Source organism: Triticum urartu, unplaced genomic scaffold (genome assembly GCF_003073215.2).
Source record: "Triticum urartu cultivar G1812 unplaced genomic scaffold, Tu2.1 TuUngrouped_contig_4501, whole genome shotgun sequence".
Classification (NCBI taxonomy): Eukaryota; Viridiplantae; Streptophyta; class Magnoliopsida; order Poales; family Poaceae; genus Triticum; species Triticum urartu.
The window spans coordinates 1-11,411 of record NW_024115094.1 but is presented as its reverse complement, the minus strand read 5'-3'; the positions used below and the strand labels follow the sequence as shown (position 1 = coordinate 11,411).

At 49.1% G+C, this 11,411-nt stretch overlaps 2 protein-coding genes across 2 annotated transcripts; both read left to right on the top strand.

Moving 5' to 3' along the window:
- The first annotated feature begins 480 nt into the window (after positions 1-480).
- On the top strand, positions 481-1,675 carry LOC125527917 (mitochondrial import inner membrane translocase subunit TIM23-3-like). The gene is made up of 2 exons (XM_048692422.1): positions 481-1,078; positions 1,534-1,675. The coding sequence occupies exons 1-2, from the start codon at positions 534-536 to the stop codon at positions 1,673-1,675; spliced, it is 687 nt and encodes a 228-aa protein (XP_048548379.1). The 5' UTR covers positions 481-533.
- A 6,026-nt stretch (positions 1,676-7,701) lies between these two features.
- On the top strand, positions 7,702-8,791 carry LOC125527918 (probable glutathione S-transferase GSTF1). The gene is made up of 3 exons (XM_048692423.1): positions 7,702-7,858; positions 7,963-8,011; positions 8,115-8,791. Exons 1-3 carry the CDS (start codon positions 7,709-7,711, stop codon positions 8,570-8,572), a joined length of 657 nt encoding a protein of 218 aa, XP_048548380.1. The 5' UTR covers positions 7,702-7,708; the 3' UTR covers positions 8,573-8,791.
- The last annotated feature ends 2,620 nt before the right edge of the window (positions 8,792-11,411 follow it).

The window sequence follows — 11,411 nt, the reverse complement described above, 5'->3', positions numbered from 1 at the left end:
GGAAAACCGCCTCGCACATTATGACCTGGAGTAGAAAAACTTTTGTTGTTCGCTCCATGATGAAAACCGGGTTAGCTGCTCGATTCAAAGAAAACCAACAACGGTTCTAACAGATTCTTAAAATGGTAATGAATTTAGTTTTTTCACAAATTTTTAAAAATTATGATTTTTTAAGCATTTCATGTATTAAAATATTCATAATTCTAAAAATTGTTCTTAAATTTATATAAAATGTTTAAAGATTTTAAAATTATTCATGAAAATTTTGTTTTTGTATAATGTTTTTAGAGAATTATTAAAAACTAAAATAAAGGAAAGTAAAGCAGAAAAATTATCAAAAGCGGTAGAGAAAAGAACAGAGAAGGACGAGCGAGAAACGAAAGAAAAACGTATGGGCCGGCCCAAAAAGTCACACACCCCTACGTGATTTATGCGGAACATAGGAGATTCCTTCCGCCCCAACCACGAGCACGGGAAGACTGCCGCCTCCGAACCTAGGTCCTAAACCCCAGCGCCCGCCGTATCTCGCCGCCATGGCCGACGCCGCCGAGCAGTCCCAGTACGGCGAGCGCCTATCGCATAGCGCACCCGTCGGATCCCGGCGCACCTACACCCCGTACCACCCTGAGGGCCTCAACCTCCCATCGTGCCGCACGATCTACGACCTGCCGACCTCGCCGGAGGTTCTCTTCCCTGAGGAGACCCGCACCTGGGGCAGGAACCTCACGCTCTCCCCCGGCTGTGGGTACGTCGCCGGTGCCGCGGCGGGGGCCGCCACGGGGTTCAAGCGCGCGGTGGCGGAGGCGGAGCGCGGCGAGTTGTTCAAGCTGCGCACCAGCCGCGTGCTCAACCACTGCGGCTCCGTGGGACGCCGGTACGGCAACCATGTCGCCTTGATCGGGCTGCTCTTCGCGGGGACCGAGTGCGCCGTGGGCAATCTTCGCGACGCTGACGACTGGCGCAACATCATCGCCGCAGGGTTTGGAACCGGCATGCTCTACCGTGCACCTTCGGGCCCGCGATCCGCCATCTTTGGTGCCGCAGGCGCATGGCTGCTGCCGCCGTCGCAGGGAACCAGGTGTTCAAGGGAAACGGCCGTACCCCGCCCTTCTAAACCGGAGCACTCGTTAGTAAGTTTCGATCTACTGGGTTGGTGGAGTTAGCAGTAGTGGTATTTCAGTTTTCAGGTGAAGATCTTATAGTGGTTATATGTATGAGTGTTATCAACACTAACAAGCTTTGTTGGTGATGGGTAGAGCACTGGAGTGCGATCTGTCGAATTAGCTCAACATGGACATGATTAGAAGTTATTGCCTTTTGTCTGAATCTTCAAAATCATGTCTGTTATGGTGATTGGTGGTGCTATGTTGCTATTTAGACTATGGATTACTTCAATGTGAGATATGTGATGCAAAATTATGTCATGATCTATGTTTGGTTTCTTCGTATGATGCATTTTGGGTGCTAATGGAAGTGATCGATTGGCGTGTGTCTGCCTGGCTGTATTGTTTTTGCAAGTAACTGTATGTTCAGTGTTGTTTGCATTGAATTTGATCCTCATGTTGCTCTTCTTTGTGTGGATAACCTGTCCAAATATCAACTGTTGTATCCAGTTTTACTCTTGCCTAGGCGCCAGTTGCATTATGCCATCAATGTCCAAGGCAAGACATACTGAATTGCTGCAAGATTTGAATATTAGGTCTTAGTAAGATGTATTAAGAATGACTATGAGTTGCTGCCTCTTGTTTGGAGCTTCAGAAAGGTTGTTCTTTGTTTGGTTTCTTCGTGTGATGCATTTTGGTTGCTACCGGAAGTGATCGATTGGTGTGTATCTGCCTAGCTATATTGTTTCTGCAAGTAACAGAATGTTCAGTGTTGTTTGCGTTTAATTTGATCCTCATGTTGCTCTTCTTTGTGTGGATAACTTGTCCAAATATCAACTGTTGTATCCAGTTTTACTCTTGCCTAGGCGCCAGTTGCATTATGCCATCAATGTCCAAGGCAAGACATACTGAATTGCTGCAATATTTGGATATTAGCTCATCTGTAAGATGTATTAAGAATGACTATAAGTTGTTGCCTCTTGTTTGGAGCTTCAGACTCAAGGTCAAGGTTGTTATGGTGATACTCCCTCTGTAAAGAAATATAAGAGCATTTAGATCACTATAAAGTAGTGATCTAAACGCTTTTATATTTCTTTACGGAGGGAGTGCTATATTGCCATATATATTATGCGTTAATGCGATTGTGGTATATGGATGCATAATGTGCCCCTGCCATTTAGTGTCTTCAAATATTCTGCATCTTTTGGTTACTACTGAAAGTGTTTGTTTAGTGTGGCTATTAGCAGCATAACTCCAAAGGACTCTGTTCTGTATTGCTTTTCAAAGTAATGATATGTGATGTTTAAGTTTTCTAGAAATGAACTGGTAGTAGCCATGATACCAAACCAAATTATGCTTCTTTGATAATTTTGGTTACTCTTGATTTTGGCACCAGTGATCATCTCAAAATTTGGGCACCAGGCTTTGATAATTTTGCAGCAATGGCATGTTAATATGATAGTTGGATATGATGTCTGAATACTAAATTAAAGTAACAACTTTAACTTTTCAAGGGAATGTAACAAATTCTGCACTTGAGTTTGTGATATCTACCGGTCCTTGTTAGTTAGATTGTTAGAAGTTCAAGTTCTATAGTTCTGGATGCTGACGTTAGGCTTGGTTTCTCAAGGCAGAAGTGACATTATTAATTATCTCAAGTCCTCCCCAACTCATTTTGTTCAATCAAATAATGATTAGTCCTGATAAAATTTCGGCTATGGTTTGGCGCAGTAGGATGTGTGGTGTATGTGATGCATAACATGTATTTGCCCAAGCGCTTAGTGACTAAAATTATGGTGCGTTTTGGTGGCTACTCAAAAGTGTTTGATTAGTGTGGCTATTTAGTATATAAAGCAGAAGCTCTATGTTCTTTATTGCTTTTTGTAACTTTGTAAGTGAGATATGTGATGTTATTCCTTGCTGTGTTGGTAAGTTGTCCGAACGTGAACTGTTCATAGCAATGATACCAAACCAAAAATCCTTGATTTGGCACCAGGGCAATCAAGTTCTGGTCGGAGCAAGAATATGGAGTTTGCATTATTGGTGCCATTTTGATAATTGTACAGCAATGGACATGTTGATGTGATGTACTAGTTGAATACTTGAATACTTCTTTTTTGCTGGGTATCTGAATGCTAAAGTAGAGCAAGAACTTTTATCTTTGAGTAAAGTGCACTTTTCGTTCCTCAACTTATCGCGAAGTGTGTTTTCGCCCCTCAACTTTTTTGGGTGCAACCTTCATCCTTCAACTCTCAATACCTGGTAGATTTAGTCTATTCCTTGGTCAAACCCGGTTTAGCTGATGGTCAAAGCGGTATTGGAACTTGACATAGGTCGCTGGTGACCAAGCTATGGTCTAAAGGGTGTGCAAAACTTCCCTAAGCGCATATGCTTGGCAGCAAAGATGGTGCCGCTGTTTGTCGGAAATCCTCACCGGAGCAAAGCCTACGTTCCTATACCCCTTTGACCACGAGCTAAACTAAATCTACCCGGCATAAGTTGAGGGACAAAGATTGCACTGAAAAAAAGTTCAGGGACAAAGGACACACTTCACGATAAGTTGAGGGACATAAAATGCACTTTACTCTTTATTCTTTTTAATGGAATGCTACAAATTCTACAACGCTTTGAGTTACTGATATACCCTGGCCCGTGTCAGTTTGATCGTTGGAAGTTGAAGTTCAGTAGTTCTGGATGCAGACATTATGCTTGATTTTCTCATGACAGAAGTAGACATTGCTAATCATCTTGCACCCTCCCCGACTCATTTTGTTCAAACGAATAGTAATAAGGCCTGATAGATTTCTGGTATAATGTGTTATTTCAATTTCGGCTGCAACTCTTGTTAGCTACTGTTTGGTGTTGGATTTTTTATGCTCTGGTGTCGGGGGAATGACCCCCGGTACCTCAAAGATGGCGAAACAACGCTTCAAGACATCGGGGTGGCCAACACCCCTCAGTTCGACTGCTCCGGCCGCTCCAGTGTCCGACTGCCCCGGCCGGCTCGCCCCCCCGCCTGCCCGGCCGCCCCCCGGCCCGGCTCCTCTAGCCGGCCTGCTACGTGAGTCAACTGCAGCTCCGACCCGACACCGACAAGACGACCATACCACGGCCATGCCTGACCACTATTGCTGCATGGGCATACACTGTTCATCCGTCCTCAATGACGTCATTCATAGTGTACAGCTTGAGATGTAAGCTACTCACTGTAGCTTACATCCCAAACCACTCACTCCCAGGCCCACTGTTCATCCGTTATCAGTGATGTCGTCCATAGTGTACAAGCCACGACCATACTTGGACACTAGAGCATGCCACACACATATACGAGGTCAGATGCTCATGGCACTGACCTCAGATACAACTTCAGGAGCAACTCTGTACTGCCAGACATGTACACTATGTATATTCAGACATGCAGGAGTAAGGGTATTATCTCTCCGGAGAGCTCTGAACCTGGATAAACTACCATGTGCTATTCGCATACCCGTCCCGGATATTTCACTGTAGCCTTGCTCCACCCACGATAAGCCACCCCGTGGCATCTGCCGTGACGCGGTGCCCCTTGGCCACCCACGTGAAAATACTACGACATCTGGCTTTCCCGGCAATACAGGAGAACAATTGATGTCGACTTGTAATTGCCTTCCGAACCTTCGGCACCCTTTCAAATCTCATTAGAACATGCATTGCCAACTGAAAATCCTGTGTAAATCCAACTTCTTTTGGTCCTGTTCAAATCCTGTGTACAAAAGACTAGCATTTCAGTTGGATTTTTTTTTCAAAAGTAGCATGTTTTTATAGCAATTTCGGAAATTAGTAGTGCTAACACGTTATTTGCAAAACTAGCACCCCATCGGCCTCCGGTTGGCCGAAGAAATGACTCCACCTCACTTGTACGCACAAATAGCTATCCCATTGGGAAAAAATGACCGTAGGCCGGTGGAGATGGCTACGATCTACCGTTTCTGTGGTTTGGATTCGAAAATAGGTGGAGAAACGAAGAGATTAGTGAGGGGGGCGATGTACAGAGAGAAACGGAGAGAGAGAGAGCAAGAACACTGAGAGGAAAAAGAAGACCACGCTCGGGCCTTATCCAAAGCTCTTCAGCCGCTGGATAGCCGATGAGGTCTTCGGTCGCGGGCTGGCCGAAGAGGCCCGTCTTCGGCCCAGTTCATGCGTTCTTCGGCCACACTTAACCGAAGAGGCCTCGTCAGGGCTTCGGCCGGCCGAAAAGGCCCACTTCGGCCAACGGCTGACTGACGGGGTGCTAGTTTTGCAAATAATGTGTTAGCACTGCTAGTTTCCGAAATTGCTATAAAAAACGTGCTACTTTTGAAAAAAAAATCTTTCAGTTGTTACGCGCTTCGTACCCAGATCCGCAAGGGGGGGGGGCGCCACTGCTATGCGCATGTTGCCATGGTCGTGACCTCCACGAGATGGCTCAGTCCTGCGGGCGAGATGCGGGTGGATGTCTCCTCCGCCTGGCTGTTGGAGGTGCAACCGGTGCCGGATCTGGCCGGACCGTTTTGGTGCTGGCCTGGGGCACTTCGATCTGTCTCCGGGCAGGTGTTGCGGCGTTCCTATGGCCCGATGACTGCCGTGTGCAGTTGTGCGCACAGTCCAACATGCTGCCAGCTCGCTGCGGTGAGCACCGCCGTGTGCGACTGGTGAGGCAAGGTGGATTGGATAGGCCAGATTCATCCGGATCTGGCCTGCCATGGACCAGATTTGGTCACGTGCGGCGGCGGGCTGCAGTGACCCTTGCTCTGTGGTGGGGCAGGGAGCAGCGATTCGCAGTCTACCGGTGCTCCTCGGAGGTGGTCTGCTCACTTGGGCGAAAACTACTACTCCTGCCGGAGCCAGCGACGGTGACGCTCGCGGGTGCCGCTTACCTCCTTGGAGGCATCGCTGTCATGGTGACTTCCTCTTCGAGGCTCCTAGGGAAACCCATGTTCCTGGTTCGTCCGGAACGGCCGATGGCGGCGCTTTTCGCGTCGCATTCCTTCCTGAAGGCATCAACTTGATGGATTGTGTGGTGGCTGCTCACTGCGGGGTTGGGCGGTGGTGGTGGCGCAGCCGGCTTGCGCTGGTGTGCTCGGAGAAGCGATCCGGGTGTAGACTCGACTCCTTGATGCCCTTCGGCTTCGCCGGCGGTGCCGCTGTTGTGATGTAGACACGGTTGCGTGTGGCTCTTCGTCCAGGTGTGGACTCGGTCGCTCGTTGCCTTTCGGCTGCGCCAATAGCCTTGATGCATCATGGATGGTCTCGGTTGATTGGAGCTCTTCGTCTACGGTGGTGGTGTTCTCGTGCGGCTCAGGTTGGTAATGGTTGCTCAAGACCCTCTCATGGTTACCGTTGTGTTGCGGCGAGCTTGGTGCTCTTGGTGTTGTCTCGACTCATTTTTGCTCAAGGATGGCGCAAGATGCCTCTCAAATTGCTATTCGTTCTGTTTTTCTGTGGTGGAGCCCCAGTCAAGGTTCGTGTCTGGGATGACACTCGTTGATTGTGGATGCTCCTCAGTTGTGCCATGGGGCCGGTATGCCCGCCGATGCGTTTGACTATTTGCACAGTCCTGGTATTGTGATCTCTCGACGACACCCCACATCTACTTGTGTCTCTCATGGTGATGGTCCTATGTCTGCCAACTAGGCCATGCCTTGTACGGTTTTCGGCCCGGTTTTCCTTATAAACGGGGTCAATTTGTTAAGGTTTTCGTTCCGGTTTTCCTTATAAACTAGATCACCACTCTGGCATTTTGGCCACTTTGAGTAATATATTCAGGTGGGGAAACTCTCCCCCGGTGATTCTCAAAAGAGAAAAAAAACATTGTGCTTGCTGTCTTGCCAAAAAGATAGTTTTAGATGTATGATGCACAACTGAGTTTGCTAAAAGAAAAGGGAAAATTATGACACAGCTTATTAACACCGTTTGTTCTCTCGCCAAAAACATAGTTTGGGATGTACGATGCAAAGCTGAGTTTGCAAAAAAAAAAAGGAAAAATATGAACACCAGTTATTTTCTGGAGATCAAAGGGTGTAGTAGATTGATTCAAGCGAGAAACAAGTACCTGCAATTTTCGTTGATCCAAATTATAATGATGTAGATTTGTAACAGTAATATGAACAACGTACATAAACAACAGCTAGATGCACAAATTATGCTATCCGCTTATGCTAATTGTATCTAAAATCCAAGATCTTAGGCAGTACGAATCCTGATTGCGCCACAAATGATCTCGTTCTCCTTCAAGCGCCTCACAGGTCACAGGTGACGTTACAAACAATGCATCAGTACAGTTTGTCAAATTTCATACAGTTGCAGCAAACGGAAGAAAGTGAGAAAAATGTACTCAAAGGGTTAACCGGTAGTTGGAAAGACAACATACGTGATTCACTAGAGAAATGGGGAGTGGTGTCTGCTGAAGACCGGGTATTGATTCTGGTAGAGAGAAGAAAAACAAAGAATAACTAGTGTGGAATTAATCAGAAAAGCACCACTTTGACTTTGTGCTGGAAGATGCATGCCTCCTCCTAAGATACGCCATCTATAAAAAGGAGGGATGCTGCTGCCATTGCACGCCTCAACATACAGACCACTCAGGAATGGCGCCGGTGAAGGTGTTCGGGTCGGCCGCGTTCACGAACGTGGCCCGGGTGCTCGTGTGCCTGGAGGAGGTCGGTGCGGACTACGAGGTTGTCGACATCGACTTCCTGGCCAAGGAGCACAAGAAGCCCGAGCACCTCGCCGGAAACGTAAGCCGCGTGTTTTGATTTCGCACTGCTCGGGTAATAGGGTTCTTGGAAGCTTTTCGTCCGACCTTGTTGATTGAATCATCCGCGCCTGTGCATTCTTGCAGCCATTTGGTGAAATCCCAGCTTTTCAAGACGGAGACCTCGTGCTCTTTGGTAAACCTTATTATACTTGCCGTGTAACAACAATTCAGTCCCAATAAACTTTGCAGTGTCATGCTTACATCTGGCAAATGTGATCCCCTGTTTCTTCCTACAGAGTCCCGTGCCATCGCCAAGTACGTGCTCCGCAAACACAGGACGGATGAGGTCGACATGCTGAGGGAAAGCAACCCGGAGGAAGCGGCGACGGTGGACGTCTGGGCCGAGGTCGAGGCGCACCAGTACAGCAAAGCAGTCGCACCTATCGTCTACGAGTGCATCGTGTACCCCACGGCCTACGGCATACCGACGAACCAGAAGGTCGTGGACGAGAGCGTGGAGAAGCTGAAGAAGGTGCTTGAGGTCTACGAAGGCCGTCTGTCGAAGCAGGAGTACCTGGCGGGAAGCTTCATCAGCGTCGCGGACCTCAACCATTTCCCCTTCACGCTCCGCTTCATGGAGACTGCGTATGCGTCCGTGTTCGACTCATTCCCTTCCGTGAAAGCGTGGTGGGAAAAGCTCATGCTTAGGCCTTCCATGAAGAAGGTCAGCGCCGACATGCAGAGAAAGGTCTAATCGCATGGGGTGAGGGCCGGGCCATGTTTGGCACGACCACATGACGAGTATCCCCTGATTTCCTGTTCCAAACGTTGGTGGATGATGACCAATTGACCATGATTGGGTAATAAAGGTTACGTAACAGTAAGAGTTAAAAAACGGAAAGCCTACAGAGGGCACAAGCCTCCAGCGCGACGTACAAGTCTCCAGTTATTGATGCAGCGCTCGATCTATTTATCTTTCTTCCATTCTTCATAATGTTCGGTCCGGCAGCGAGGCCAATGGGTTCAGAGCGCGATCCCTAACTTTACGAGTTCCTAAGAGCATACACAGCCGGACTTTATGAATCCGGCCGTCAAACGCCCGCGGACAATGACTACAACATCGATGTCGGGCACACGTCTCAAATTAGCTATTCTACATTTGAGTCTTTCATATTTCAATCCCTAAATCCATATAAAGCATGTAAAAGTAAACCTACGTACTATATACTACGTTCTACCCAAGCTAATCTTCATCGCCGAAGATGTCCACAACATCGGTGTCGGGCACTAGCTGGACGGGTGCGTAGGAGGGCTCCGGCTAATCCTACTCCTGCTCGATCTCATCCATGTAGGCGAGCATTTCCGCCTCCTCCGCCTCCTGCCGGCGACGGCGTCTGGCCTCCGCAGCCGACTTCGAGCGAAGAGAATCGAGGATAGTCTGTTGCTTCGCCCGCAGATCCGCGTCGCCAGCGTCCCTCACATCATCCTCCTCCTCGTCCTTCTTCGGATCCAACTCCTTCTCCGGATCCACTGCATCCGGAGGTAGCCCCGCGGCGATCCGGGTTTCGTGCCTTGCCTGGATCTGCTAAAGGAACTCGTGTTGGCACTCCTGCATTAGAAATGGGTGGTTCCTCACCAGACGGCGTGGGGGCATGGCTACTAGGCGGATAGGGAGTGGAAAGTGGCGGCGGCGGCGGCCAGACGGACGAAAATATGGATGGTAAGATTTCGGTGCCGACGGTCGACTTAAATAGCCGGGCTAGGCACTACGTGACCTGCCGAAGCGGCACCACATGGCGACATCAGTCCAATGAAAAAGATGAGTTTCGGACCGCTGAATTTTCGGGCGTTTCTGCATGGGACCCTTTCATCAGTCCAACATGACGGGCGCACCCGGACGCTCCATATTCACCCCATATTCGGGATGGATATGAGGGTGTCAGTTAGCCCCGACGTTAGAGGCCCTGATACGTTCATTTTGGTTAGATTTTCATGATCGGTGAGTGACCTGGCGGGCCTCCCCGTCGCTTGCTTTGGGGAGAACTGAACTCCTAACTCGTTAGAGCAACTCTAGCAGACCCAGCATCCCGCCCCGATCCGTAAAATAACCACCAAAATGTGGGTTGGGGCGGAAAAACCAGCTCGATCACCCGCATCCCACCTCGGCCCGCAAAAAAATTTAGGAGGCGCGGCAAAATCTCAACCCCAGCCCGGGAAAACGCGGGTTTCTCCCTCGTGGCTGCAGTGCCCTACATATAAGCGGAAGCGGTTGGTGGGGGAACATTTCATCCCGCGCTTTTCCTCACCAACCATCTCTTCTCTCCCCCCTCCCACCGCCGCCGGCCGCCGCCCCAGATTCCGGCGAAAGCAGCCGGCAGGAGCACGCCGGAAGGCGGTGCACGAGGCCTCCCCTCCCTTCCCCCCTGCGTCGGCCGGCCGTCGGATTTGCAGATTTGCGGCACTTCATCGCGGGCCGCCGGATTTGGCTTTTTTCGGCCGTCGGTTGCTGCCCCAAGCGATGGAGTGGTCGGGGAGCCTCTCCCGCAGCCCAGGCAAGGGCGCAACGCCGCATGCAGGTACCGGTTCGTCCGCCCGCCGCCGCCAAAAGTTTGCGGGCTTGGATTCGTCCGGCCGTCCACCGGGCTCCGCGCTCGCGCAGTGTCTTTGTGGCTTGCGGATGCCGCTCATAGAGTGCGACGACTGCACGTGTAAAGTGTTGCGGCTCACTTCGGGAACGCAAAGCACCCTAGATGGGTGTTCTTCAAATGCGAAAACGACGGGGTACGTGCACTTGCGGTAGCTCATTTCATAGCTCATTCTTTAGTTCAATTGCGGTAGCTCACTTCAAGGTTACTCATTCTTTTGTGTAGGACGATGGATGCTCATTTTGGTTTTGGGAAGGCCAATACATTGATTTGTTGATAGAAAGAAACTTAATAGATGTTAGTGCACTCCTTAGTATAATCGGAAGCAATGATGCGACTGCATGTGCAACTAGAGGGGAAGCAACGTCTACTTCTTTCGAACCAAAGATGAAGAAAGAAGAATGCAAAATCAAGAATCCGCAGATCAACAATGAATGCATGGAGAAGATATTAGTCCAACTTTTGTGAAAGCAGTTATGGAAGTTGGAAATCTTCTGAAATGCATACTTGTAGTTCTTGTTTTCTTTGGTTTTGCAATTGTAGCAAAGATTTGGTAATGTCTTTTGTATCTAATGTCGTTGCAAAAGTAAAGAAATGCATTATGCTAGATCAATTTAAGTTGTAAATCTAAATTTTGCGGGCTGGGAGAAGCTGCGCCAGATCAGATGCCGCAAAGCCGACCTGAAAAAAGATACTTCAAAAGTATTTTTTTTACGGCTTCGTTATATAGGGTCTGCAACTGTGGCCGTTCGTGCCGGTCTGCAAAGATGTTTTTATGCGAACTGCAAACACGTTTTGCGGGATCGCGATGCACGTCTTGCATTTAAATCATTTTGCGCGACTGCCTCTCCCGTCCCAAATCCGGTTTCGCGTGAGCTGGCTGGCGCCGAACCGCGACCGCGACCGGCCCACCCCCACCCCACGGAAGCAGCCGAACCGCACCGCGGG

Bases quoted from the DNA above. Each gene is read 5' to 3' on its own strand.
- LOC125527917 (XM_048692422.1), top strand. From the start codon at position 534: ATGGCCGACGCCGCCGAGCAGTCCCAGTACGGCGAGCGCCTATCGCAT. The intron at 1,079-1,533 runs GTGTTCAAGGGA...CTGTATGTTCAG, and splicing joins CCGCCGTCGCAGGGAACCAG to TGTTGTTTGCATTGAATTTG.
- LOC125527918 (XM_048692423.1), top strand. From the start codon at position 7,709: ATGGCGCCGGTGAAGGTGTTCGGGTCGGCCGCGTTCACGAACGTGGCC. The intron at 7,859-7,962 runs GTAAGCCGCGTG...GCATTCTTGCAG, and splicing joins CCGAGCACCTCGCCGGAAAC to CCATTTGGTGAAATCCCAGC. The intron at 8,012-8,114 runs GTAAACCTTATT...TTCTTCCTACAG, and splicing joins CGGAGACCTCGTGCTCTTTG to AGTCCCGTGCCATCGCCAAG.